The 27,998-nt window shown below is 37.8% G+C and overlaps 4 protein-coding genes and 2 non-coding genes across 8 annotated transcripts; all 6 read left to right on the forward strand.

Moving 5' to 3' along the window:
• The first annotated feature begins 10,395 nt into the window (after positions 1 to 10,395).
• LOC125469934 lies at positions 10,396 to 10,500 on the forward strand. Its single transcript, XR_007252273.1, has one exon. It is a non-coding gene; the product is annotated as a small nucleolar RNA Z266 (small nucleolar RNA).
• A 1,586-nt stretch (positions 10,501 to 12,086) lies between these two features.
• LOC103961671 (sorting nexin 1) lies at positions 12,087 to 15,849 on the forward strand. Of its 2 annotated transcripts, none has more exons than XM_048568172.1 (11): positions 12,087 to 12,331; positions 12,436 to 12,567; positions 13,006 to 13,141; positions 13,598 to 13,731; positions 13,859 to 13,933; positions 14,152 to 14,311; positions 14,453 to 14,586; positions 14,746 to 14,814; positions 14,891 to 14,970; positions 15,259 to 15,319; positions 15,403 to 15,849. In XM_048568172.1, the coding sequence occupies exons 1-11, from the start codon at positions 12,320 to 12,322 to the stop codon at positions 15,610 to 15,612; spliced, it is 1,203 nt and encodes a 400-aa protein (XP_048424129.1). In that variant the 5' UTR covers positions 12,087 to 12,319; the 3' UTR covers positions 15,613 to 15,849. The 2 variants fall into 2 exon arrangements, with proteins under 2 accessions (XP_048424129.1, XP_009372522.2); XM_009374247.3 differs by having other exon boundaries at positions 12,088 to 12,331; positions 12,433 to 12,567.
• A 777-nt stretch (positions 15,850 to 16,626) lies between these two features.
• Positions 16,627 to 18,270, forward strand: LOC103961669. The gene is made up of 3 exons (XM_009374246.3): positions 16,627 to 17,142; positions 17,333 to 17,386; positions 17,781 to 18,270. The coding sequence occupies exons 1-3, from the start codon at positions 16,627 to 16,629 to the stop codon at positions 18,012 to 18,014; spliced, it is 804 nt and encodes a 267-aa protein (XP_009372521.3). The 3' UTR covers positions 18,015 to 18,270.
• TRNAN-GUU lies at positions 17,191 to 17,264 on the forward strand. Its single transcript has one exon. It is a non-coding gene; the product is annotated as a tRNA-Asn (tRNA).
• On the forward strand, positions 18,243 to 23,496 carry LOC103961719. 2 transcript variants are annotated; one of them, XM_018650997.2, is made up of 10 exons: positions 18,243 to 18,383; positions 18,515 to 18,884; positions 19,131 to 19,537; positions 19,671 to 19,830; positions 19,911 to 20,152; positions 20,466 to 21,397; positions 21,465 to 21,808; positions 21,890 to 22,153; positions 22,248 to 22,453; positions 22,691 to 23,496. In XM_018650997.2, exons 3-10 carry the CDS (start codon positions 19,244 to 19,246, stop codon positions 23,396 to 23,398), a joined length of 3,150 nt encoding a protein of 1,049 aa, XP_018506513.2. In that variant the 5' UTR covers positions 18,243 to 18,383; positions 18,515 to 18,884; positions 19,131 to 19,243; the 3' UTR covers positions 23,399 to 23,496. The 2 variants fall into 2 exon arrangements, with proteins under 2 accessions (XP_018506513.2, XP_048424089.1); XM_048568132.1 differs by lacking the exon at positions 18,243 to 18,383 and having other exon boundaries at positions 18,427 to 18,884; positions 21,893 to 22,153.
• A 946-nt stretch (positions 23,497 to 24,442) lies between these two features.
• Positions 24,443 to 27,811, forward strand: LOC103961667 (protein ORANGE-LIKE, chloroplastic). The gene is made up of 8 exons (XM_009374244.3): positions 24,443 to 24,759; positions 25,075 to 25,192; positions 25,299 to 25,418; positions 25,833 to 25,919; positions 26,212 to 26,288; positions 26,407 to 26,534; positions 26,911 to 27,047; positions 27,398 to 27,811. The coding sequence occupies exons 1-8, from the start codon at positions 24,584 to 24,586 to the stop codon at positions 27,473 to 27,475; spliced, it is 921 nt and encodes a 306-aa protein (XP_009372519.2). The 5' UTR covers positions 24,443 to 24,583; the 3' UTR covers positions 27,476 to 27,811.
• The last annotated feature ends 187 nt before the right edge of the window (positions 27,812 to 27,998 follow it).

Here is a 27,998-nt window from a genome sequence, read left to right on the forward strand (position 1 = left end):
AACTAATATGGTTAAACTGAGGAGAATGCAGTCCAACTTGAGATTTCTTTATATCAATGGGATGTTTTTTACTACACGAATTCATATGATTCAATAGGTTTTTCGTCCCACAATTACTATTACATACGTAAACTATCCCACAGTTTTTACACTTCGCATGTTGTTTATTATCAAGACCAACAGGCAATTCTTCAAACAAAGTCCAAACCCATGATCTCTTTTGATGTATCTTACCTACTCATATACCTTTAGCCTTTCTCTTTGAAGGACTTGGTGCACTTGTTGTACCTGGCGTTTCACTTAGATTGATTGTTAATATTTCCATAGCCTCAGTGTTCTCTTCATCAATATCCAGTTGCGCTAACCATAAACATAAGATGCATCAGATGCCAAGGAAGTTGAGACAACCGAAAGCAATGACTACTATGACTTAATGCAATCCAAATTAGAAATCGAAATGTACCCAGAATTCCCAAAAATCAAAAGAACTAATCTTTCTAAACTACATTGTAACCATCTACCAAATCCTAGTAGTCCAATTTCACACAATCCCATTTCAGAAAACAATCGAAACCCCATAATTTTGCAAACAATTCCAACCCTAAATTCATTCCAAGCATCAAACCCATGAAGCAATTTTAATTTTGAACACCCACAAAAAAAAAGACAACGAAAGCAGCATGAAACAAAACCCCAAATTGATGACATAGGTAAGCATTAATTTCATTCCAAATTCCAATCAATAAAAATCCACACTTTTAGAAGAACCCAGAAACAAAAACATAAGAAATCGGATCCAAAACAACAAAAGAGAAGATTACCAGGAGCAATCTTGAGGATGGACAAAAGAGAAGTTGCAAGAAGATGATGAGGGAGATAACAGGAGGTCCGGAGCTAGAAGGCAAGGACCGAAGGAGCACGGTGTGCGTGAGAGTGGAGATGGACTGAGGTCAGAGGGTTTTCTATTAAGACTATTGAAATTACACAAAAGTCCTTAATAAACGGGTAATTAACGGGTTTCGTGGGTTCACCCAAAATGACCCGTTATTTAACGGGTTGATCGGTTAACCATCTGACCCGTTTATCACCTACCCGAAACCTAATTTTAATGGGTCGGATCGGGTTGGGTTAACAGGTCGGGTTGAAAATGCCAGGTCTACCTATAAGGACTTATAGGTACATTTGTTGCACTAGATTATCTCGAACTAGATTAGCTTCAGGGACTAAGCTAGATTGACTTGGCTTGGACTAAGCAAGATAAGAATAGTGAAGTGTTTGGTGCAATGCTAGTGCAGTGCCGGACTGCTAAAGCCATCAACTATAATATTTTCTTATTGAGAAAAAGGGGAGGGGAGGGTGCAACGGCAAGATCATATTCTTGTTGGTCAGTGAAATCAAAGGACTTAAGCTACTGAAATAGCTCTAATGCAAACGACCCTTAAACAAAAAGCTTAAAAATACTGACTATAAACTATGCATTCGGTGCAACATACTAGCTTGAAACAAAGATTTTGATTAATTAACACATAAAAGTTTCATCATATCAAACTATATTCAGCAAAGAAACAATTTTTGCAATCCAAAATGACCAGACCACTCTCAGATTTGAGCTAAACAATCTCATCTTATCATTAGAATTATCAAAAACCAAACATTACCTACTAAAAATAAATCAAAACAAATTTAAACCCTTCTAAGTTAGATAAACAAAAATTACAAACGAAAAAAAAAAAAGTGAAGAAATTGAGCTGACCAGTGAAATCCCATTTGGATCCTTATTAGCTCACCCATCGCCATGATAGCCCTTTTGGGCTTCCAAAGACCCGAGCCCGGCCGACCCAAGACTCTTCTTGAGCTGGAGCTCGACGATTTAAGATCCAATGCCTTCTTCATCTTGTTGGCAGCTGTGAAAGTGAGCGATATCTGCAGCACGGGCGAGTTAGTAACAGATATTGTGGAATTCAAAGCCTTTCTTTGGATGTGCCGCAAACAACGACGAAGATCAAAGGTTTGAGTCATCAAGCTTCTCTTGCCGGGAGGATCATACCAATTTTCAGCGATTGTTGAAATTGAGCTCTCGCTTTGCAAAGCGAAGCAAGTATTAGCAGTCCTCTGTTTTTTGGGGGGGTCTCGCTAAAATTGTTTAACCCGAGTGCTAGTTGAGGCGAGTCCCTCATAATCTCATTAAGCTAGTCACTGCAGATAAAAAATACAGAACTACACTATCTCTTAATGTAGTCTGGTCCTGTGAAGCTTCGTGAAGACAAACAAACAAGGACATAAAGAGTTGGTTGGGTTACTCACTCCTCTTATTGCTAATAGCTTTGGGTGGACTCTCAACTTAATTCTTTCATTATGGTAGAACCTAACTATGTAAGCCAACAACCATAGGGGAATGGATGTGTGACGATGCGAAGAAATGTCCAATATAAAAAAAATAATAATAAGAACCTTGTAAAGGTTTGTAAGGAGTTGAGCAATTATTGTGTTGTCAATTGGTTTTAAAGTAGAACCTCAAGTTCTTTTATCGTATTAGAGTAGGTTGACTCAACTATGAAATCCATGGACCACACTATTCCATGTAATGAGTATAAGTACTTTTTACAAAACAGCTCCAAACAAGCCCTCAATTCATTTCTTACTCATGAATGCAACCATCACCAACACCTGTCAAATTCTTTGATGAGATTGTAGGTAGCGGAGAGAAACGTAACTTTCAACCGTTTTAATCCAAAGGAAACATCCAAAAATTTCTGCAATATTGTAGGGACTTAAAGGTCTCAAATCCAACTTCTTCGTAGAAGTTCAGGGTACTTTCATCAATATTCTTTCTTCAAAAAGATATCAAACATAAAAACTAGGGAGTCTTAACGAAACACTCCCGGTATTGTTCAATTCTAACAAAAAACCACATTTTTAACTTTCCCTGATACTATTCATTACACCTTTATTTGTCATTTTTCATTAAAACTAAAGTTTTTTTTGGACTTTTCATTAGTTTTCCTTAAAAACTATTGCAATATATATTGCAGAATATTGTACATAGTGCTCCCTCATTCTGTGCAAAAGAAGAAAAAAAGAAAAAGAAAAAAAAAACAACTCCAACAGCTGTAAGCGGTGTAGCCCTCACTATGAAGAGAAGCTAATTGGTGGTTCATTCACGGATTAGTTAGTTTTATTGTCTTGCGATTGTTACGGCAAATTGTTGTTGACTTGCTGTTTTAGCAATAATTAATGTGGCCTCGCTTGTTTCAGCCTTGCTTTGTGTGGGCACTCAATGTTGAAATTGTTGTTTCTATCGTTTTTGCGTCAAATTTGTAATGTCTGTTGTTCGTGTTTCTGGTAGTTGGTGGTAGTAGCCATGAGCGAGTTTATCTAATTAGTTGTGCAAATTTTTCTCCAAATCAAAGATTTGATCACTAGAGAATATCTGAATATGTATTCAGAATGACACATCTTGTATTGTTCTATTTTTATCAATACAATCACCCTATTATTGCTCTCAATAAAACAGATGTAATACAAATTAGTTTTTGACATATGCATGTGTACAAACTTTTCTTGGGGATCCTAGGGATACTGTGATCGTAACCGTTCATCGTACATCGTGCAGTCAGAAATCGTTAGGTACTATTTATATTTAATTTTAACTTTTAAATTTTGAAATGATTTATGACCGCACGATGTACGATAAACGATCACGATCACGAAATCCCAGGAAAAGGATTCGGCGAGGATCCTTGCCGTATCCTTTTCCATTTTCTTTTACCTGACTTCTCAATGAGACATTTATATTTATAAGCAAGAGAAAGAGAGATTTTTCAATATGTCCGGTATACAGTGCGATACGTCATTATACAAGTGGAGAAAAATTATTTTATTCAAGTGTTCATCCACTTGTATAACGATAAATAAATTACATATCCATGTTCCGATGGCGCACTGAAAAGTCTCTCTAAGAGAAGAAACGCGTGATCTGAAGAAAATGCCAATTTTAAACACTCGTGGCCCCATATGATTGCATGTTTAGGCGATAGATAATAGTTTGGTTTCTGAGAAACGACAGACACTTTATATTTGCAATTAGTCAATGCATGAGTCACAAAGTAGTCAACAAAAGAAGTCAACAAAAACTTATGATGTCAAACATATATTCTTTCCTCGTCTGCAATTTAAGGTTGCAAAATGCAGATATCAATTCACGCGCAATGACATAATCAAAGAAGGGAATGAATCGTTCCTAGCTTACCTGATTGATAGATCTTTGTACGACGCACATCACTTAAATGGGCTCTCGAAAGCAACAAAAGAGTGAAGTTTGAAAATAGGAAATCAAAAAATTCAAAAGGCTCAGATTAGATTCAATTTGTACTGGACATAGACCACGCTCAAATGTATTGAAAAAGATAGTTATGTAATTATGCTGTAAATCTGCAAATTGATTTTGTTTAGCTTTCACATGGTTTAATATCGATATGTTTCAAGTTTCAATTTTCAATTTTGGATATGTGCTATTTTGTGAACTTCTGCAATTCAAGGTCAATGAATTAATTTGATTAATTTGTGGAGAAAATTAGCGCATGGATGATGTGTGTATGTGTGTGTGTATAAATTAGATTTATATTTTATAAACATTATGTTAGTTCATTTTTAATATTAAATTAATTATAATTGTCATTGTTTGGTTGTTAGTGGAAAAGTAAGTTTATTTTTCATTATTCGTGGTTAGTGGGAAATTAAGATGGAATCTTTAGGAAAGGGATCCTTTCCGGATCTCATCCACCAAATCCACCAAATCAACAAATCTGGGTCCTTGAAATTTGATCCAATGGCTAAAAACAGGAGGCCCATTTAAAATTTAATATACCTTTAGCCGTTGGATCAAATTTTAAGGGCTCGGATTAGATGATTGAGTGGATTTGGTGGAAGGGATCTAGAGAGGATCCCTTTCCGAATCTTTAGCATTTCAACTTTTGTAACTCTTGTAACCTTTTTTCTTTGTTAATTTAATATTAAACATATAATTATTAGCATTTTTCCCATTATCTTTTTATTTATGATCCCACTACCAATTTCCTCACAACTACATTCTTTATTCCTCCATACTTTCTATCTTTTACTTATTGGCCAAAGAAGGGTATTCTTGTGGTGGAGCTTTGGACTCTTCTTTATTTGTATCCTGGACGAGACAAGTCAAGAGATATACTGATGCACCAGTTCTTGAACTTTTGTCAAACCACAGTGGGCTTCAATCTCCTTAAAGAGAGCGAGATATCTGCACCTCAGCCTAATTGTCTACATGCTTCTTAGAAGAATATTACAATTTTCTTGTAATTTTCCCAACATGTTACAAACGTGTTCGTTTTCTTGAAATTTTGACAAAATTTACATATTTTCCTTGAATTGCAAGAACTAGTAAATTGTTAAATAATGTTAAAAGCTTACATGAATTTGACAAAAATAAATTACTACCTATAAATAAATAATTTCGTTACTAATTGTAATATCCCACATCGCCCAGGGGAATGGATCATGTAAGCCTTATATGTATATTCTCATCTCTACCTAGCACGAGGCCTTTTGGGAGCTCACTGGCTTCGAATTCCGTAGGAACTCCGAAGTTAAGCGAGTTTGCGCAAGAGCAATCCCAAGATGGGTAACCCACTGGGAAGTTCTCGTGTAAGTTCCCATAAACAAAATTGTGAGGGCGTGGTCGGGGCTCAAAGCAGACAATATCATGCTACAATGGAGTCAAACCCGGGTTATGATGGCGGCCCGGGTTGAGATGTGACAATTTGGTATCAGAGTCAATCCCTAGCCAGAAGTATGCCAACGAGGACGTCTGGCCCCTAATGGGGGTGGATTGTAACATCCACATCACCCAGGGGAGTGAATCATGTAAACCTTATATGTATATTCCTATCTCTACCTAGTACGAGGCCTTTTGGGAGCTCACTGGCTTCAGATTCTGTAGGATCTCCGAAGTTAAGCGAATTTGCGCAAAAGCAATCCAAGAATGGGTGACCCACTGGGAAGTTCTCGTGTGAGTTCCCAGAAACAAAATCGTGAGGGCGTGGTCAAGGCCCAAAGTGGACAATATCGTGCTACGGTGGAGTCGAGCCCGGGTTGTGGTTGGGGCCCAGGCCAGGATGTGACACTATTAGCATGAGGCCATGCATGATTAATTCACTAATTAGTTGTATGGTAAAACCTCTCTAAAGTAATTGATGCAGGGCGCAGCGGATAGAAGCGAAATAAATTGATAGGTAGGGTCCACTATCTCCTAGTGCGAGGAGAGGCCTGAAAACCCTATAAACTTTTGTTCTAGTACCAGCCTACAACGTAGACACTAGAAAGAACAAAGCAGCAGACTCTTACACAAGAGAAAGGCACATAAAAACGAGTTTACAACTCAAATATCAATATAATAATTCAAACAACTTCTCCCTTTCTTCTTTACAAATACAAGTATTTATAGTCTTACAACTTAAAGTGAAAAATATGAAAAGACATAAAAATAAATAAATAAAGGCTTACAATATAACTCCTAAAAAACTAAATGATTTCATAAAATGTCATTAACCTAGGAATTCCATAAGCCACAAATTTAAAGATAGATACATGCATTATAACTCTAAAAATGCATGTATTATATTATAAAACTTAAATCCCAGGTGCCAGTAATTTTATGTAATAACGCCTTCAGTCCTTGGCCTGCATCATTCTCGTGGGGTTGGAGATAATTCGTCCTCGAATTTGGATCATCTGATTTGGAGCGATAAAATTGAACTCTGCCGGTCCAAACAAATAGATAATTGGAGCATTTAATGTTGACTGTTGAAGTGTGAAAAGCACCCTTAATAGCATACCTCGCAACCTTGACATTCTCTTTCATTTGATTTATAATGTCAACCAAAACTTTGGAAATTCTGAAGTAGAAGACATCAACCCCAATTAAATCAACATATCTAGAAGCTTCCAATGAACTCATTAAATCATGAAACTCTACTTCAAAAAATCTTTGTAATCAGCATTTTTAATAATTACACAAGATTCCATATCAATATTTCGTTGAACCACACAAGAACTTTGACAGCAAATGTGATAAGTAATAAATGGAGAACGATCAAACTCGGGAGGAAGATCAAGATTTACAAGACAATCACCTGAATAATTTTCACAACATATTGGACATGAACTATCCAAGCAACAATCAAATATTTGAGGAAGGTCCAAATTAAGATCTTCATCTAATGGCATCTGCGACATGCTGAATATAGCGTCACCCTTGGATGAAGCTAACATTCTGATACCAACTAATGCAGGGCGCAACGGATAGAAGCAAAATAAATTGATAGGTAGGGTCCACTATCTCCTAGTGCGAGGAGATGCTTGAAAACCCTATAAACTTTGGTTCTAGTACCAGCCTACAACGTAGACACTAGAAAGAACAAAGCAGCATACTCTTACACAAGAGAAAGGCACATAAAAATGAGTTTACAACTCAAATATCAATATGATAATTCAAACAGCTTCTTCCCTTCTTCTTTACAAATACAAGTATTTATAGGCTTACAACTTAAAGTGAAAAATATGAAAAGACATAAAAAAAAAAAAATAAAGGCTTACAATACAACTCCTAAAAAACTAAATGATTTCATAAAATGTCATTAACCTAGGAATTCCATAAGCCACAAATTTAAAGATAGATACATGCATTATAACTCTAAAAATGCATGTATTATATTATAAAACTTAAATCCCAACTGCCAGTAATTTTTTGTAATAACGCCTTTAGTCATTGGCCTGCATCAGTAATACTCTATAATGGAATCATTTTCATGTCATAAAAAAATTTGGTCTCAACTCGGGGCTAGTTATGTATTGAAATAAACTCCATATTGTAATAAGTTATAATATTTCTTGATCTCATCTTAAGGAAACATGCCTCCACATATTTATTATTGTCAATGAGTACAAAAATATGCAAGAAATAAAATATTGGCGCTCAAGAAATCATATTTAGGAACAATATTCTTACGGATAAATAGGTCAAAGAATAATATTTTAACTACACATTTATTAAGTAATAGCATCCCTAAGGGCTCGTTTGGAAATGCCTTTAAAATGACCAAAGCGTTTTTGGTGATGAAATAAGTATTTTAAGTGCTTTTACAACTGAAAAATATTTTCTCCAAAAGTGATTTCAGTTGTTTTAAAAGCACTTTCGAACGAACTATAAAGTTATAAAATTAGTTTGATTTCAACTGTATAAAAATTGGTTTGATTTCAACTGTATAACTTAGGGTGGCATTTTTACTGTATCAGATAATATATGATATTATAAGCCTCACTTATTATTATTTATCAGTTTTGAATTATTACATACTCTCCCTTGAGGAACTAGCTTATTTTATGTGTCAAACGACCCAGTCATCCAATCATGTGAAGAACACGTTCAGAAATTCAAGTTGAATGCCCTGACGCCAAATATCAACATTCCCAACCCTGGAAAATTCATATAGGATAATGCATGCATGCATGCATGCATTTCTGTTTAAATAGTGTTACATTCACACTGATTTTTACTTTCTACACGTTTTTATTAATTTTTATTATTAATCTTCTTCAACTTATTCGATCTGATGATCAAAAAATAAAAATATGTGCAAAAAATAAAAATAAATGTATCAATAATACTACGTATGCTTCTGTTTTATTTCGAATTTTTTTCTTTTTCTTTATTTTCAAGACTTGGTCATCAGTTATATCTTTTTGTTCCCAAAAAAAAAAAAAAAAGACTTGGTGATCGGTTGTTGCAGCTAAAAAAATTGGTCATTGTTTACTGTCTGACTAAATTGATGTGAGGACTATCATCATTAGGAATACGACACGGGAAATGAATAATCAATTGCACGATTGACCTCTACTTAACTGAATGTTGACCTTAATTTAATTCGTTCTATTTTAATTTGTTAATTACTTGTGAAATTTCGAGGACATTTACCCTTATCCTTAATCAACTCAAAAATAATATTTCTAATTAGGTTAATTAGTCATATATAATAATTAGTAAAACATGTGTGGAATTGAACATCTCAGTCGGATAATTTCAAGTCAAACAACTAAGCTATTGTCGGCTAAGGGAAAAAAAATTACGAGTTTAAACTAGCTAGCATTTAATCAGATAAAAATACATGCTACGTTAGTCAAGCAACTAATTTTTTATTTTTATTTTTTTACAAACGATATTATCTATACTAAGGGAGAGGATGTGAGTTTAGTCTTACAATGGACTAGCAATAATGTGATTCAAATTTGTCTTTGGCGAGAATCGAACGTATGACCTCTCACTTACAAATAAAGAGGAATACTATTAAACCGTAGTACTAAGTGGCATATTCTTTACTTTGTTAAGAGTTTTGCTTAAAATAAAATTAGAAAACCGTTATTGACAATCACCGTAGTTGTATACTTTAGCATGTTGAAGTGGAGAGACTTTTCAATGTGTTGGAAACACAATACTGTACAGCAGTGTCATAATACAAGTAATTGAAATTTTTTGTCAAACATTCAACCACTTGTATTAAGACTTAATGTTCTAGGCGGTGTTTCAAACACGTTAAAAAATTGCTCGTTGAAGTACTAACATTCATATTATTCTTTAAGCAATGGATGATAATTAGGCTGGCACCACCGTCTTGAAATGAAATGCTAAACTTGTTTGGCCCAAAATCTCTAACATCTCATCCCAACAAAAGTTGCAATTATAACATTTTGGGCCTCACGAGAATTCCAAGTCTTTGATTCTTCTGCTATTCACAACCAAAAAGCCCAACCAACACACAAGCGAATGAGCAAAGGCCGCATCCCTATATATTCCCACCTTCTGCACTTCATACGCCTCCTCTGCCTCTTCGGGCATTAGGGTTTTCTGGTTTTCTTCCATTCAAATTCAGCAACTTTTAATCTAAATGCTTGTTCTGCAATATTTTTTTTGTTCTTGTTAGGCGTGGCCCTTAAGATCGCCTTCCCTTTTTACCCATGGAAGCGTTTTGAGTCATAGCTGCGCAATAGTGAAAAACTCCATCGGGAGGGTCTCTTTAGGGTTTTCCTTCTGAAACCCTCCTCTCCTCCCACCTGGCTTTTCTGAGGCATTGCTCTGTTTTCCTTTTGGGTTTTGGAGCTCTTTTTCCCGATTTTTCTTGAAACCCTAAGGCAGATAGTTTCCATGCTATTTGATTCTGGGTGTTTCAGTCAATTGGGGTGCTTCTGGCCCTTTTGGTAGACTTTTAATTTGTAAATGTCTCGATCTGGGTGGGTAACATTTTAATTTGAATCCTATTTGGGTTTATTTTGCAATTTTTTTGATGAATTTGTTGAGTTTGAAGTGGGATTTGGCAAGAGTGATGATTCAATTAGATGTGTGAAAAGAGGAGAAATCCTATTTTTTATGAACTCAATTATTTGAGGCATTTGGATTTGTCTGACTTGCCTTTCATCACTATCCTTCTAGTTCCTCGCTAAAATTTGCGTTATTTGTCTTAATAAATTGTTTCTTTTGGCATAAACTTTGAAGCGTGAACAAGCACCTGCTTCAATTGTTTCTTTTTTATTGTTGCGAAAATTCATAATTTCGTATCAAGCACCTGCTTCAATTTTTGACACTATTGTTTCATAGTCCATCTCATCAAAAGACGCCTTAAACTGCTCCAAAACAATCAAAACTTGATTTTATGCCAGGCAACAAAAGTTGTTAACTTTGAAGAGAAAAACTAATTTTAAATCTTTACAGAGAAGCTCAACCACGCAGAAGTGCTTAGTGACAAAATAATCAGGCAACAAATCGCTTAAAATACTCAAAACACAACCCAGCAAAACCAAATAATCGAAAGAAGAAATCACATGGCCATTTCAGTTTTATAAAGAACACTATCCAAATTCTCAAAAACAATCAAAACCTGGTTTTATTTCAATCATCAAAAGCTGTAAACTTTCAATCTTAATGTTTACAGAGAAACTGAACGATGTAGAAACGCTTGACAACAAAATAATTAAGCAACAAATTGCCCAAAACAATCAAAAGAGAACTCAAAAAACCCAAATACAACACCCGCATCACTCGATAAACTGCGACCACCAGAAAAAACAGAACCGTTCAAATCCCGACCACAAAGTCGTTGAAGTGCTGCGAAAGTGACCAAAGAAACCCTATGAAGGCCCAAAAACGTGAAGAGATTGAGGGGTAGGACAGTCAACACACTGTTAACAGTGGTTTTCCCACCGGCTTTTAGCATAGGTATAATTTCCTTCCTTAGAATAATTAAAAATTTGAGCATAATGATTCGATTTGACTAAGCTCCATTACAACCTTACAAGTGAAAGTTTGTAGAATATGTATTTAGCTAATGAGCGCATGTGGTTCAATTTCTTAGTTAATATGAAGTTGAGCTTTTACTCATACGTTTTATGTTTGAAATTCTCATTCCTTCTAAATGATTGTAATAGTTTTATTCCTGTCCTTTCCACCTAACTCCGGTTTTCCTTCACCCCAAATATTTATGAATCTACAGTCACTCTTCTTCAATGCGCTTTGATGTGATTCTCATGAAAAATGTGTAGAGCTTGGACGTAGGTGTTCACACCATCACCTCCCATGACTCTATCCCTAGTGGCTTTTTTTTCTCCTTTGGTGACTTTTATTGCTAGTGGGTCATATCTCAGTAGCTTTCTTTGGTTTGTGGTTGATGTTCTGATCTGTGCGGTGCTTTGAGGAAGTTGTTGGAGTCGTCTTTTCCATCATTTTTGCAAATTTCGATGGCTGGATCTCTGTTTCTCGACGATGCTTTGGTGGCGGCAATGTAAGCAAGACTGTTGGGTTTTCCTGTTTCTGGGCTCAAAACTTTATTTTGGGCTTTGTTTTGAGGATCCATATCTTCTTTTGTGCTTTTCATGTAAATAGACCTCTTCTTTGGTAATTACGGTTGTTGGTAATAAATTTTACCTTTTGACCAAAAAAAACAAAACAAAATACATTGATTTTTTGTTGTTCTTATTCAGCAATGCCAATAAACAAGCAATACTTTCTTCTTCTCGCTCATTTACCCCGCAAGACATCCAACTGATCATTTTGCTGGCGTCGACTGCACGGACCAGGCCACCGGAACAGGGCGCGGCGCACACACGGCGCACTTTAGAAAATTCCACTCCCACTTCCACCGCTTTACGCTCTGGTTGACTATCCGATTGAAATCTCGCAGAGCTCCGTCTCGCCCCATTTTCTTCATTGACCCCACACAACCTTCATCACAACGCCGCCATGATTACCACGGTAATTACGAACCTGCCACTCATCTCTTCCTCTTCGTCTTTTTCTGTTGGGTCTTTGTTTTGATGATTTGCTCGTAATTTGATTGTGTTTGCATGGAGCAGCAGAGAAGCATATCGGGGCCGTCGCAGAGCCCTAGATCTCCGTCGTCGCAGCCGTACCTGTCAGTCTCAGTGACTGATCCTGTGAAATTGGGCAATGGCGTCCAGGCATACATCTCCTACCGAGTGATCACCAAGGTAATTTCGTCATTTCGCTCTCAATTTCTGTTATTGATTGTAGGCTTTGATTTGATTAGGGTTAAGGTCCCTGTGATTGGGTTGATTGCGTAATTAACAGTAACTGCATGGTTGGTTTTAGCTCAGACTGTACGGAAGATATAAATTCTCACTTTGTTAGGGGAGTTTGTTTATTTAAGTTGGGTTTTGTTAGGGGAATTTGATGTACTGAATGATAAATTCAGTTAATGTGAGAATCAGTGATTCTCGTTATAATATGTGTGCAAACGAATGATGTTTTTCAATGGATCTTTTGAGCTTGAGCATGTTTAATGAGTTGGATGAGCATGTGATCTGTAAATATGCTCTTTTAAGTCTTGTTTTTGTGTCTATTTTGATGCAATAATAATGGTTAAATTCTACTTGAGCATTCACATCTATCTATGTTTGTTTTTTCAGACAAATTTTCCTGAATACCAAGGGCCGGAGAAGATTGTTATTCGACGTTACAGTGATTTTGTTTGGCTACGGGATCGTCTCTTTGAAAAGTATAAAGGAATTTTTATTCCGCCTCTTCCAGAAAAGAGTGCTGTAGGTAACAACATGGCTATACCCTTTTTCTTAGAACTCTTTTGTACTTGTAAAGTAGAAAATGCTATGTTTACCTCGTCATGTGCATTGTTTTGTCATGCCTAAACTTATGTACTTGTATCTTCATGTGTAGGCCTTAACTAGCTAGTATAGGTATCTTAGTTGTTGATTCAAATTGCGAATGAAGGAATTGTGATAGTGACAAGGTGGAGCCAACCCTAACAAAATTCTCTCTCTCTCTCTTTTTTTTTTGTTGGTTTATGATGTAGGATAGAATTGGGCAGCGGAAATTAGAGTGGTTAGCAGAAGCAAAAACACAGAACTTAAAACAAAACGAAAATAAAAGATAAACTAGACTCCTCCAGGGGCCCAGCACACTTGGCCTTGCACCAAGAATTGGAATTTGAAATCACTCCAAATAAACACCTATCACTGTGACTAACTTCAGTCCTTAATGCAGAAAAGTTCCGTTTCAGTGCTGAATTTATTGAGATGAGGCGTCAAGCATTGGATGTATTTGTTAATCGGATAGCTTCACATCATGAACTTCAGCAAAGTGAGGATCTGAGAACCTTCTTACAAGCAGATGAAGAGGTGGTGCTTCTAAAGTGATGCCTTGAGTCACAGAGTTATTCTCACGTCACTACTATGAAAGTCAATAACTTAGCAGGCACCTCTGTCGGACTTCAGAATTGTTGACGTGTTTATATGCTTTTTTCAGACAATGGAGAGGTTAAGGTTTCACGAGACTGGTATCTTTAAGAAGAAGCCAGCAGATTTGATGCAAATCTTCAAGGTAACTTTGATTCTGCATAGTGTTTGTAAGACTAACTGTTTCCATGGGATATTTCATTTCCCTAAAAAGGCATTTTTCATGATGGGCAATCCTTTCCACTGCTTCATGTCTTCCGCATTTATTGTATTTGTTGAACTGAATAGGCCACTTAACCTAGTAAATATCTTTCCTTTTTGAGAGGTGATCTGGTTGAACAACAGTAGTTCTGTATTTAACAGGATGTACAATCTAAAGTGAGCGATGTTGTTCTCGGAAAGGAAAAGCCGGTGGACGAGTCAAATCCTGAATATGAGAAGTTGAAACACTACATCTTTGAGCTGGAAAACCACTTGGCTGAAGCCCAGAAACATGCATACCGTCTTGTCAAGAGGCACAGAGGTAATGACGATTTGAAGGCTCAATGTTCTTTCTTTACCTTTTTCTTTTACATTTCTCTATTAGGGGCCTTATGGCTGCATTTACTTATTCTGAATTCTGAATGTGGTTAGAATGTGATTCTTTATAACTATATTTCTGCAGAGCTGGGACAGTCTCTAGCAGATTTTGGGAAAGCAGCCAAGCTCCTAGGAGCTTCCGAAGGTAATGCTCTTGGAAAGGCCTTTACCGAGCTTGGGGTGAAGTCAGAGACATTATCAATTAGGCTGCAAAAGGAGGTAGGCTTGAATTGAGAATTCAATATATATCATTGGCGTTCCAGTGTCTATGGTGTGTTTGCTTATTCTTCTTTGCATGCATTCCTTTTGTTTTCCATTTTGTATAAGAGCTTATCATTATATGTTATGGTATTACCATATCTTTCCGTCTCGTTGTAGGCCCAACAACTGTTAATGAATTTTGAAGAACCCTTGAAAGATTATGTCCGTGCCGTGCAGTCTATTAAGGTGAGAAGTGTTTGACTTGATACATGTCTTTAGATTATACTGTTTACACTTCTTTTACTTGTGTGTGTTGAAACAGGCCACAATAGCTGAGAGAGCAAATGCCTTCAGGCAACAGTGTGAACTTGCCGAAACAATTAAGTTGAAGGAGATAAATCTGTATGCATCTGGTCAACTGTTTTATGTTTCTCTGCGTGTCTGGATTTTCTGTTACGCTAGCCTCTTGTATTCTGAAAACACAGACAAGTAGCACCTGTGATCATATTTAGGTTTCCAGTTAATAAAAATAAAATGGTTCAAGGAAAAAAAAAAGATTTGTGAAAATGCATGATGGGAACCATTTGATTCAACTAATGTTGGATTCCACTCACCATTTGATATAAATACTCTGGCGCTCGTTTTGTCTGTAATTGTTGATTGGCCTAATAAGTGTTGATTGGTTGCCAGTGACAAACTCATGTTGACCAGATCGGACAGGGTGGGCGAAGTTGAGCACGAGTACAAGGAGGCAAGTCAGCTGATGCAATCATATATGGTTTACACGGTAGGTGGCATCTTCATTATTTGACTAAGATTGGTTTTGTGATGCAGTTGAAGGCTGAGGGTGAGGAAGCAACCAGAAGATTTGAAACGATAGTGCGACGGATGAATGAAGAGATAGTTCACTTTCAGGAACAAAAAACAACAGACATGGGGGTTGCTTTCCATGAATTTGCCAAGGGACAGGCACGCTTGGCGAATAGTATTGCAGAGGCTTGGCGAAGTCTCCTCCCTAAGCTCGAATCTTGCTCCCCGGCTTAGTTGAGTGGATATTAAACCGGAGCAGTATACTTCACGTGGTTCGTATAGACGGCAGAGCAGCTCTCTTTGTAAAAACTTTCGACCTTCAGGAGTTTGTTCTGTTATTCCGGTGTTGTACTTCTTGTGGATTATTATCCTTTTTTTTTTTTTCCCTTTCTCACTTATCACGTGTACAAATTGAGAACTAATTGAAAAGATTTGTTGCTTGCACTGTTACTTGCAGGGCAAGTCACTCTACAGATATGTGTACCTCACACATAGGATTTATTCACACATTTTGGTATGCTTTCGAATGTCCAATTCTTCGAGTTGTCCGTTGAAATTAGAATCTTGTTTTACTAATTAGTAACTTTCTTACGTTTTAATTTTCTCACATTGCACCTTAATAGTTTGCAATCACATCGATTTGTCTCCAAGCCGTATGAACTTCTTTTGGGCTAGTGATCCTTTTTCATTGAGAAATGGTAAAGGAGAATTGTCATTAAAATTCGAAAATAATCAATTTAAGAACCGTTTGATAACAATTGTTTTTTAATTTTTAGTTTTTTTTATTTGTTTTTTTTTAATTGAAGAATGAAAACTCGTTTGATAACTATGTTTAGTTTTCAAAAACTAGAAAATGCAAACTACTCTGTTAAGAACTTCTGTCAAAATGAGTCACGCGGCAAACACGTGAGGTTGAATTAAGGGGCAAATATAAAAAATCAAATGAGAAAAATTGTTGTAATGATCTCTCAACCTTAACCCAATTTGAGCAATAGTTTTTCAACTTTAACCAAATTGTAGCAACGGTCCTTCCAACAAGACTCACTTTGACAGAATTCTGACTGAGTTTACAAAAAGGATCATAGCTGCACGTTTTGATGAGTTAGGGGAAAAGGGTCATGAATTTTAAGTTAAGAAACTATTACTCAAATTGGGATAAATTTGAGAGACCGTTGTTACAATTTTCTCTTTAAAAAATGCCAAGTTTATGAGGCAAGCGGTGGCCTACATTTGCTGATATGGCATGAAATGATTGGAAGCTTGATGAGGCGATTCTCGCCAACCATTCCCGCCTCGTTAAAGAAGATGAAAGAAGCATATCAGCATATCCTCCGAACTTGCGATTCCTCCAACAAATCCCTTTCCCTCTTTCCCATCAGTTCTAAAACCCCCTCACAGATTTCATTTGCTCAGCAACCCATGCCCAGTTCTGTCGCTGTGGCGGGAGGAGTGATGAGCTCGCTCCTCCGCGTCCACTCCCCACGTGTCAGCTCCCACGCGCCACTCTCCCCTCCTCCTCCGTCGCTGGCTGCTTCCTATCCACTAGTATCCACCACCGCCACCAGCTACTGCTTCTTTCCCAACCTTAATTTGCATTCCGGCCGTCACTACCGCCACCGAAATCAAACGGCGGTGGCCAAGGCGTCGTCTCAGGAAAAGGATAGCCTTATCCCTTCGGACGACGCCGAAGACGGCGTCTTGCTCGGGACCATGAAATTGCCCTCGGATACCGATCTTCCCAGATTCCAAATTCTACTATTCCAGGTAATATAAAGTATATGTAAACATTAAAGTGCATACTCTAACAACAAAGCTGGAATAGCTCAGCTGGTTAGAGCGTGTGGCTGTTAACCACAAGGTCGGAGGTTCGAACCCTCCTTCTAGCGTTTTTTAAATTTCAGTATTTTCCCATTTTTCTGGTCCAATGTGCTAAACGCTGCGTTTTGTTCAACAGTGGGCTAATAGTCTCTGCCAGGGAGCCAACCTGCCTCTTGATATGCCTTTGAAGGTACATAATATATTGTTCATTTCATTTTAATATTTTTTTTTCCTGTTTATTTATGTTTCTTCATTTTCCTTTATTTTATTCAAAGTCTGAAGTCGTATTAGGCGTTGCGTTAGAGGTATCGCTATATGCAATAAACTTAAATAAAAATCAAATCCCATTATGTTTATAACACTCAATTTATAAAGATGATTCACAAATTTATCCAATCCAATATGTCAGAAATAAACGAAAAATGAGTATGCGGAAATCAGTTTGCTTGACTTGTATTCCCTTAGCCATGTTGACTTCCATATTTAAGGTTCCGGTTGCATGGACACTTCGGCATACATTATGAAAATGGCACTGAGACCCTAGCAATGGACTGAATGTTTTCTTGTACATTGCAATGGAACAGGTAGACAAAATTGCAGGTGGGACTAGATTGGGGTTTGTTACAATCGGGAATGCGGAGGTTGAGGTCCCTGTGTACATAGACTGCTTGGTTTTTCCACCAAGTGACGGCTCTGGCCCTATTTTCCGAGCTGTCAGAAACGGACCCTTGAAGGACAAGACACCTCCTGGTGAGCCAAGGATCATGAGAAATCTTATGCAGGCCCTTCAGAAGTCGGTCCAAATTGCTAGACTGTAAACAAGATTTTTGTACGTATATTTGAGTTGAGATTATCTCCACTTTGTTATGTAATGCAAATTTTCATACTTCTTTAAGTCCAAGACAAGAAAGTCCTAGTTTCTTGTTCAATTTTTATGCTTGGTGGTCGAATGCAAGCTTTGTTTGCTTCAACAAAGTTCAATGCAGATTACGATGATCTGGGATTTGTCCAGAAATAGACCGAATGTGCTTTTTTAGCCAGCTGATAGATGACTAAACGACTTTTAACCTCTGACTTTATAGTCTTTCGATCTGTGTCCTTTGTGCCGCTAGACTACATAATATTTGCTGTAATCTTGGATTTTCAATGTTCTAACGAGGTTGCATTGTCTTGGAGCTTATTACTAGGTAATTGTTCTCAACTTTGTCTTAACTGGATTCATTGGTTTCTTCATGCTAAAACGTGATTGCAATCATTTACCTATTAAATAATCACACTAGGAAACAAATTTGATACCCAGTACTTTCCATGTTGGCAGTATCCTCTGCTATATAAGGTATCTTGAATCTGGAACTGAAATTCTCACACCTTGTTTTGACCTTAAGTAAGAAATTGTACCGAATTCTAGATCCGGAACTTGAAAGAAAATGGAGCAGCAAGAATCGGAAGTTAGTTTTGGTTATGGACAAGAAGATGGTTATGATGCAGTTGTTGTGGGGTCTGGCTATGGCGGTTCTGTTGCTGCTTGTCGGTTGTCTATGGCAGGGGTAAGGGTGTGTCTAGTTGAGAAAGGCCGGAGATGGGAATCTAAGGACTTTCCCACTGACAGCTCGAAGATATTTTCTGCTATGAGGATGGAGAACCAGAACCTGGGCATTAGCTTTGGACCAAAAGATGCTTTGTTCCAGGTTATTCTGTCTTCCTCTTTTTCTCTCGGGCAATATCTGCCGCGATTCTGTATTTTGTTGTTTGTTTTGAATCATGTCAATCGCAGGATATTGTATGTACTTTGTTTTGTGATGTCACTTTTGCTTACTATTGTGTATATACCAGTTTTTTTACTTTTTACTATAATTTAGCGACATATACAGTTTTTCCGTAACCATTCAAATCGGGGCAAGGTGTAATATGCATCTGTTATGATGAAAGTCTAGGTATATGAGCAGAATGATTCTCTAGCAGCTACGGCGTGTGGACTTGGTGGGGGTTCATTAGTGAATGCAGGAGTTCTGGTTCCAGCACCAGCTCGTGCTAGACGAAATCCAAAATGGCCAAAGGATTGGGAAGGAATTGGGATAACTGTGAAGCTTCTGCGGCAGCCATGCTGAAAGCACAAAGCATTCCTGTCAAGTTTCCTGCCGCAAAAGTCTTGGAAGAGGTTGCTTTTGGAGAGACTGAAGAAGCTTTTGAGACTTCGGTGAAGCTAAGCGTGAATTTTGACCTTGAAGAACTACAAACTGATGCAATGGGTACCTGCTTAGCCTGTGGAAACTGTCTTTCTGGATGTCCTTATAATGCCAAAAGTTCTACTGACAAAAATTATCTGCGTTCAGCAATCCAGGCATGTCTTATGTTATCTAATGGATCAATGAAGTTCGTAAAAAAAAATATATATCCATTAGGATGTAATAGATGTTCGTGTTTAAGTTTTTACCGTACCTTCTCCGCTAAAACCAGTGTTTCTTGTGAAGCAGGCAGGCTGCATAGTTAAAACAGAATGTCAAGTACAGTATGTGGTTCGAAACATGCATGAAAACTTCCAATACAAAGGAGAAAGCAGTAGAAAAAATAGAAGATGGCTTATTTACTTGAATGAGATTGATTACATAACCTCTGATTTTGTAATCCTATCAGGTGAGAAACAATCAAATTAGGTATTCTGAAAATTTTAATCACAAAGACTCTTAACAATTTCTAGACTTGTTTTTTCGCAGCGGGAGTTTTTGGCACCACTAAAATACTCTACCAGTCAAGAATGAGAGGACTAAAACTTTCTGAAGCACTTGGATCTGGATTCAGCTGCAATGGAAATACTGTGGCTTATCTTGCTGGGAGCCCAGCACCACTGAATGGTTATGGATTAGACAGAAAGCAAATGTTTAAGACACCATTTGAAGAAAGGCCAGGGCCATCCATCTCTTCCTCTTACACTTCTTCGCTCGGCTTTACAATACAGGTTCAGAAACTTCTATAAACTTAATTCACTTCAGTTTTTCATTCATGTAAAATCTATTGGTTTGGTCACAAATGACTTTTACTTTTTTACGTAATCAACGATGTATCATATAGATATCTGGTGGGAAAATCTAGCTGTAGTCTGGCTTTTGTGGAAAACGAGTTACATATATATATATATATATATATATATATATGAAGTATGCATGCGTGTATATAAATGTTAATCTCTGAAGATATAAGTTTAAAAATGTTTTTTCCTGGTTTGATGGATTTGGATTCATCAACCTCTTATGTAGTCTTCATTGTTACAGAGTGCTGTACTTCCAACATCTTATCCGTACCTGCTGTTTAAAGGAATTACAACCTACGGATGGCCTACTGGATACTGGTTCCTTCATGGGATTATAGACAAGATAAAGCATATCATAGGTTGCAAAGCAACCCAAGCAATGGTTCTTATTGCATTGGGATATGATGAGAGCGATGGTAAGATCACGTTGGAAAAGGGCACGAACAAAATCTGCTTTACCCCGCCTCATGATTCCCTTCTCCCACGAAAAATTACAGCTTTCCAAAAGCTCACTAAGAAATTAGGAGGAATTCTCTTTATGTCAAAATACCGAAGCACATCAGTTCATCTTTTAGGAGGGTGCAATGCATCTTTAGATCCTTCACACGGTGTTTGCAACTCCAACGGGCAGGTTTTTGATCTGGTGTCGCCTATCACTGTACATCCCGGCCTCTATGTATGTGATGCTTCTTTGATCCCATGCTCTATTGGAATAAATCCTTCTCTTACTATTGCGACGGCAGCTGAGCACATAAGCAAGAACCTTGTGCAGGATGCTCTAAAGTACAGAGAAGGTCTTGCATCTGTTCCTAAAATTGCTAACCAAGGTCAGGATTCCTTCACTGATAAAACTATAGTTAATGGTCAGAGATCAGAGGTCTTGGTCAAAGAAACAATGAGAGGTTACGTTGGGGGTATGCCGTGCACAGCTTATCTCAGAATGAAGATGAACCCTCAAGACCAGAAAGGACCGAATGAGCGGAAGTTGGGTACTCAAGAAGCCCATTCCCTTTTAAGAGGGAAAGTTGGAGGGCATGTGAAACTTAGAGCCTTTGAGAAGGATGATTTACACGTCTTAGACGGGGACGTAAATTTTTGCGAGGTAGATTGCAGAACTCCTTACACACAGTACATGCATTACCATCTTCTTCTCGGGGCTTCTACTGGTTCAAGGTATATAAAACTTGAAAGTTCGATAAATTGTCTTACTTTCATTTTTCTCACAACGATTTTGATGCAGATATATTCTTGAGGGAAGAAAGATAATGAATCCTTTTATCTCTGCATTACATGCTTGGAGGGAGATGACAACACTGCATGTGACATTTGTGAAAGTTGCTGAGAAAAACTCGGAGGATGAGAAGGTTGTTTTAAAAGGCGAGCTTAGCATTTCGATGAAGGAGCTTCTTAAGAGTTTCATAAGCCTTGAAGGAAACAAGAGGGGAAGGTTCTTATGCCATCTATTAGGGGCCCTCTTGAGAACCTATATATTGCAGATACCTCGAGGGAACCACAAGGATTTAGATTCATCCTATTTTCAAATTAAATCTTATCCGAGCGGCATTCTCCATGAATTAAAAACAGGTAGCAAATGTTTTTGTTTTCTGTTTCCGGTCCATTTCTTGCTGCTATAGAGTTCCTAATTTCTTGTCCATATATTGTCAGAAGATGGATTCAATATCAGTTGTAGGCAATGGAAGTGCCACCATATTTTGCCACAACTTAAAGGAAATGAGCAACTAAATCCAGTTCTTCTTCTTAATGGATACTCCACCGAGAGTTACTGGCTGCCAACAGAGCCAAATGATTTAGTCAGAACTCTGCTTGAAGGAGGGCATGAAACATGGCTACTGCAATCACGATTGCACCCTCTGAATTCGTCAAACAGTTTTACGATTGAAGATATTGCAAGATTTGACATCGCTGCTGGTAAAAGACCAAATACACCTACTGTAATTGTACTTAACTCTTACTAATCCTATTGTATGTCAATGAGCGTTTTCCTGCTTCACTTTTTCTGCAGCAATTAATAAGATTGTTGAGTTGCATGGGCCGCGCGTGAAGGTGCATGTAGTTGCACACTGTGTCGGAGGCTTAGCCATACACATAGCTGTCATGGGAGGTCACGTCTCTGCAACCCGTATTGCTTCTCTCTCATGCACCAATTCTTCAATGTTCTTCAAGCTTAGTCCTTGGTCCAGAGTTAAAATGTGGCTTCCTCTGATGCTGGTGAGTTCTCACTCTCGCTCCCCACCCCACTCCCCCACCCCCTGCCCTCCACCCATCTCTCTCTCTCTCTATAGATTTAGGATGGAATACAACCAAGCAGGAAACTTATTAATTATTATGAACAAGGGGAGGAAGGAATTAAATAAAGTTTGTAGTAATTCAAAAATTATTAAATCGTAAAGCAAGCTCACATTAATTTTACCTGCGAGAGCCTCAAAAGTTCCTTTTAATATGCAGATATCAATGTTCATACTTGGAAATGATAAGACGCTTCCTCTGTTGGAGACATCAACCGTCAGCTTACGCCACAGCCTCCTAAAACTTATAGCCCGCTTCATACCCCGCTACGAGAGATGCACCTGCAACGAATGTGAAGTTTTCTCAGGAATCTTCGGAAACACATTCTGGCACAAAAACGTAAGCCCCACCATGCACCAGTGGTTGAACAAGCAAAGCTCTACAAAACTTCCCATGGCAGCATTTCCCCACCTGAGAAAGATATGCAACTCCGGTTTTATAGTAGACAGCAACGGCAGCAACTCATATTTGATCCATCCAGAAAGAATGGCACTCCCAACGCTTTATATATCCGGAGGGCGGTCTCTCCTCGTGACTCCTCACACATCTTTCCTCGCTCATAAGTACATGAAGTTGCACCAGCCAGGATTCCATCACGAAAGGGTAGTTGTGGAGGGTTTCGGGCATTCGGATTTGTTGATTGGAGAAGATTCTCACAAGAAAGTTTTTCCTCACATTTTATCTCACATACGATTAGCTGAAAGCGGAAGGAGTGGGAAGGGAAAGAGGTTCAGAAAAGAGATATTGGATTGGGAAGCTGATGATCTGTATGAAGGATTTGGGGGATTTGGAACATGGTTTTCTCCTCCTGTTGTTGTTGTGCTGTTGTTTATGTTGTTTTTTCTGCTGGTGTCTTTGTTTTTGTAGCTTCAGACCAAAACAAAACAAGTCAATGTTTTTGTTGTTGGATAAAACAACGAACTGCAGATGATTCCATGATTGTCATGTAGCTTCGTTTTTAAGTATGTTTGGGAGAAAATAGTGAGGAGTTGCAAATGCAATTAGGGTTCTTTAAGGAGCTGTAAACCTAATAACACAGGGAAATTTCTTCAAATGCTACGTATTGTTGAATGATATGAGAATGAATGAATGGATGCGACTGAAAATAGAATATCTAAATAGTTGTGAAAATCAAATTGAGCGGCTAAATGAATACGGATACTAGATCTCCTCTCTTGCGGCCCAAGATACGTTATGGATTTGAATATGAACACTAAATCTCCTCTCTTGCGACCCAAAATATGTAGCATTGAAGTCATACCCATAACTCAAATGTTGTATACGTTACCAAAATATTACTGACCCGTATTGTTTTATAGGAACCATTTTAGCTAACTTTGGCTTTTTTGTTGTTCTCTCTCTCAGTTGATTTTTCAATGTGACTGAAATATAGGATGATACAGCACGTGTTACTATACAAATGGTGGGATATGTGTGAGAAAAAGGTAATAACTTAAAAAATGAAATTTCCCACCACCTGTATAAAAACACGTTGTGTACCACTTGTATTCCAGTTACAATGAAAATTTTCTCGTTTGCCTGGTCCTCCCAACCTACAAATATTCGTTTCTGAAACGTATAAGTGGCGTGGTAATTGCTGTGAACACAAGTAACCCAACAGGATCCTCTCGGAATCCTTTTGGTGAGGATCTTAGGGATTCATCTTGTCGGTTCATCGTATATCGTACGGTCAATTTTTATCATATACTGTTTGTATTTAATTTTAAATAAAAATATTTAAAATAATTTCTAACCGTACGATGTACGATGAACCGATACAATTCACCTATTTACGACGAGGATCCGGATTCGCAAGTAACCATTAACGGTCAAGAGAGAGAAAGAGAAGCATTTGGTGACGTGGCAATAACCCATTAGCCTCATCGTCTCTTCTGTCTCCGTCTTCCACCAAGATGCCCACTCAAAGTCTCAAACCTCCCAAAGATTCCTCTCTCTCTCTCCCTCCTCTGCTCTCCCTCACCAAAACCCTCCTTCCTCTCTCTCTCTGCTTTTTGGCTGATGAGATGAGCAGAGCATAGAAGCTTTACAAAAATGGCTTCTTTCTCACTCACTTCTCATCCTCCCCCTTCCTCCAATACCCTACTTCCCTCCTCCATCTCCTCCCATGGAATCCCTAGACGTCTCTCTCTGTCCAAATTCACCTCCCCCCGTCCCCAAATTTCCTGTTCTGCTTCCAAGGAATCATCCCCCGGCGATAACACGCCAAGGTAATCAAGAGCCCGTCTGGATTGCTTTCTCTGTAAAGCACTTTTACTCATAAGCACTTTTACTATAAACACGTTTAAAATTTTATTAAAATCCAAGTGCCTTGAAATGTTGTATTAAAAATTCAAGTGCTTTATGAAGAAGCATCTCACAGGAGCATTTCTTGTCTGAAAAGAACTTCTATGAGCCAAAAGCATTTAGCCCTTTTGGCTGTCAGAAAGCGCTTTTAGCAATCCGAAACTGAAATTCAATTTTGGTCCTTCTGTTTAGTTAACGGGAAAATGTTAAGCTTTCTGTGTTCTGTTTTCTTTCCTCAGCACCTTTTGTATCATAGAAGGGCCGGAGACGGTACAGGACTTTGTGCAGATGCAACTGCAGGAAATTCAGGACAACATAAGAAGCCGGCGCAACAAGATTTTTCTTCTCATGGAAGAGGTGAAAACAGAAAACTCAAAAGTGTTTGATATATATTTGATCATTTACATTTCAGTAATTAGGGGATTGTTAACTTCTTTGTTTGATATATGTTTGGTTTGTGTAGCTAAGGAGATTGCGGGTGCAGCACCGGATGAGGATGGTGAAAGATATGGATGAGGCTTGTGAGGAAGAGTCAAATGAGATGCCTGACATTCCATCCACTATCCCTTTTCTCCCTCATATGGTGAGTATCATCTACAATTTAGTTAACCGCCTTAAGTTTGCTCCTTATCGACGTCCTCAAACAAGTTGGGATATTTGGATAGTTAGCTAAGAAGTCAGAAGCACATATGGGTTTAGATACAAATACTAACCTTATATTTCAAGAGGGGGCATGCGGGTTGAAAACGATAATTGACAATGAATTATTGTCCATGTTTGATAAGATGGTTATGTTTCTTTGTTTAGCTCTTGCTGAGTCCGTTTCTTGTGCCAACAGTCACCAACTAATACCTTTCCAATTAAATGTCCAACTAAAACAAGTGCTCGTATGCCAAAATTTTCATGTCTGTATGATATTTTTCTTCTGAATTCTGTGTTGTGCAAGCACTTTACCTTTTATTTCAGCTGACATTGTGTGATATGTGTTACAATGTAGACACCAAAGACATTGAAGCAGCTCTACCTCACAAGCTTATCCATGATATCTAGTGTAATTGTATTTGGGGGTCTCATTGCACCATCGGTAAGTCTATAAGCATGGATGATTGTTTATAGTGAATATTTCCCGATGGCTCCATACATGTATACTTTTTTAAAGGTGGATTCCCATTTTTTTTACCCTTTACCTGCTTATATGTTTACTGGCCCTTAAAGCGTGATGCTACATGTTCCTCTGTTTATTGAGGATATCTTCGGTTGAGGTCATAACGGATTAGGAACCTTAGTTTTGATGTTCATGTTTTGTGCCTATTGGTTAGACTTAGAATTCTTCACTGTTATATGTGTTAAATGTCTCAACCTGTTCTCTGTGACAGCTGGAACTAAAATTAGGTATAGGAGGTACCTCGTATGAAGATTTCATTCGTAGCATGCATCTGCCTTTACAATTAAGGTATATACTGAACATGTTTTTTTTTTTTTTTTCCCGATTACAATTAGAAATTCAAGCAACCAGTACAGTTTTTCTTGCTTACAGTTCTGAAATCCCTTCTGTTTGATTTTGATTTCAGTCAGGTTGATCCTATTGTGGCATCCTTCTCCGGTGGGGCAGTGGGTGTCATTTCAGCATTGATGTTGATTGAAGCTAACAATGTTGAGCAGCAAGAGAAGAAAAGGTGCAAATATTGCCATGGAACTGGTATGTTTTAAACTGCCATAAATGAAATGTGCCGACTGATAAAGTTCTAAGGGATAAGTGGATCATTTGTTGAATGGGGTTATTTTTATATCTTCTTGCGGTTAGTTTTTATGAAGTTTGCATATGCTGATAACTTTATGAAAATAACAAGTAAAAATTGGCTTAGGTTCTGGCTCTTACAACGCTATTAGTTTCTTCGAATTTTACGGAAGTTCTCCCTTGCCTTTCTCATCACTGAAAATCTTTTCAACTTTGTTACTTTTCTGATGTTTTTTACCTTTCTTTAATTTCTCGTTATAAATGTTATTTCTAATGTTATATTGTTCTCATACTTTTGGTTTTAATCTGGTAATTTTGTATGGGCAAACATGGGCAGGGTACTTGGCCTGTGCTAGATGTTCTGCAAGTGGAGCGTGCTTGAACATCAATCCTATATCAGCATCTAGTGCATCGGACCGCCCTTTGCGAGTGCCCACAACTGAGAGGTGCCCAAATTGCTCTGGTGCTGGAAAGGTACAAAATTTGTTGCTAGGTGGTTTATTCATGAGAAATGATGGCACTGCAATTTTTCACACTTATCTCTTGGTGTTGTTGATCATTTGTTTCGTGCTACACTTGCTTCAAATCTTTCCACAATTTCATCGTATCATGTTTGCTGATTGCTTACTCTTGCTGAGCTTGAAGGGAAGAAAGAATTATAATGGGATTTACAATGATTTGTCAAACTTCCGAAAGGAATTTTGTGCAGAAAGGCTTTAATTCCATTTGTTTCTTTTGATAGGAGATTTGCATCATCTATTGTAATGCCAAACTCTCTCTCTTTCGCTCTCTACTAGGACTAATCACCTTCCATGTTCGCTTAGGTCATGTGCCCGACGTGCCTGTGCACTGGGATGATGATGGCAAGCGAGCATGACCCGCGGATTGATCCATTTGACTAAAGCAAACCAGATGAATAACTTAGCGGTGTTATCTCCTCGTCGATGCAGCTCTGGAATATTTTCCATTCCAGCCCTTAATTTTCGACTGCCCAAAGACACAAAATAGTATATAAAGTTACGGTTGTTTAAAAGCAAAATAAGTTGAATAGAATGGTTTTCAAAATTTGGCCATTCAAATTAGCATTGTGTGTTTAACTTGTGCCAAATGTTGGGTTGATTGCAAGAGCACTTAATGTAAACTAGGAATCATCGCAAATTTATGTGTTTGATGAAATGGGTTACAACTTACACATGGATTTGGGAACTTGGCTGTGAAGAAATGCCAATTTAGATGAATTTGTTGCTTTTTGTTGACATAAAAGTAGAGATATCTTCTATGAGCAATTTAGATGCAAAACTTATTAGGTCATCCCCAATGGAGAAGGTTAAAGGTCTAAAAGCAAAAAAAATGATCTAATTTGCCCAAAAATTCATCTCCAACCGATGATTGGGTTGTAATTTTGTGGAGCCCATCAGGCTATTA

The sequence above is a fragment of a genome, unplaced genomic scaffold (assembly GCF_019419815.1).
Source record: "Pyrus x bretschneideri cultivar Hongxiangsu unplaced genomic scaffold, Pyrus_bretschneideri_v1 Contig47, whole genome shotgun sequence".
NCBI lineage: Eukaryota > Viridiplantae > Streptophyta > Magnoliopsida > Rosales > Rosaceae > Pyrus > Pyrus x bretschneideri.

Coding starts and splice junctions, on each gene's coding strand:
- LOC103961671 (XM_009374247.3), top strand. Junction 14,815..14,890: donor GTGCCGTGCAGTCTATTAAG/GTGAGAAGTGTT, acceptor GTGTTGAAACAG/GCCACAATAGCTGAGAGAGC. Junction 14,971..15,258: donor AAGTTGAAGGAGATAAATCT/GTATGCATCTGG, acceptor ATTGGTTGCCAG/TGACAAACTCATGTTGACCA.
- LOC103961669 (XM_009374246.3), top strand. CDS start 16,627: ATGATTGGAAGCTTGATGAGGCGATTCTCGCCAACCATTCCCGCCTCG. Junction 17,143..17,332: donor TCCAAATTCTACTATTCCAG/GTAATATAAAGT, acceptor TTTGTTCAACAG/TGGGCTAATAGTCTCTGCCA. Junction 17,387..17,780: donor CTCTTGATATGCCTTTGAAG/GTACATAATATA, acceptor GCAATGGAACAG/GTAGACAAAATTGCAGGTGG.
- LOC103961719 (XM_018650997.2), top strand. CDS start 19,244: ATGGCCAAAGGATTGGGAAGGAATTGGGATAACTGTGAAGCTTCTGCG. Junction 21,398..21,464: donor GGGGCTTCTACTGGTTCAAG/GTATATAAAACT, acceptor ATTTTGATGCAG/ATATATTCTTGAGGGAAGAA. Junction 22,154..22,247: donor AAGATTTGACATCGCTGCTG/GTAAAAGACCAA, acceptor CTTTTTCTGCAG/CAATTAATAAGATTGTTGAG.
- LOC103961667 (XM_009374244.3), top strand. CDS start 24,584: ATGGCTTCTTTCTCACTCACTTCTCATCCTCCCCCTTCCTCCAATACC. Junction 25,193..25,298: donor TTTTTCTTCTCATGGAAGAG/GTGAAAACAGAA, acceptor TGGTTTGTGTAG/CTAAGGAGATTGCGGGTGCA. Junction 25,920..26,211: donor GGGGTCTCATTGCACCATCG/GTAAGTCTATAA, acceptor TCTCTGTGACAG/CTGGAACTAAAATTAGGTAT.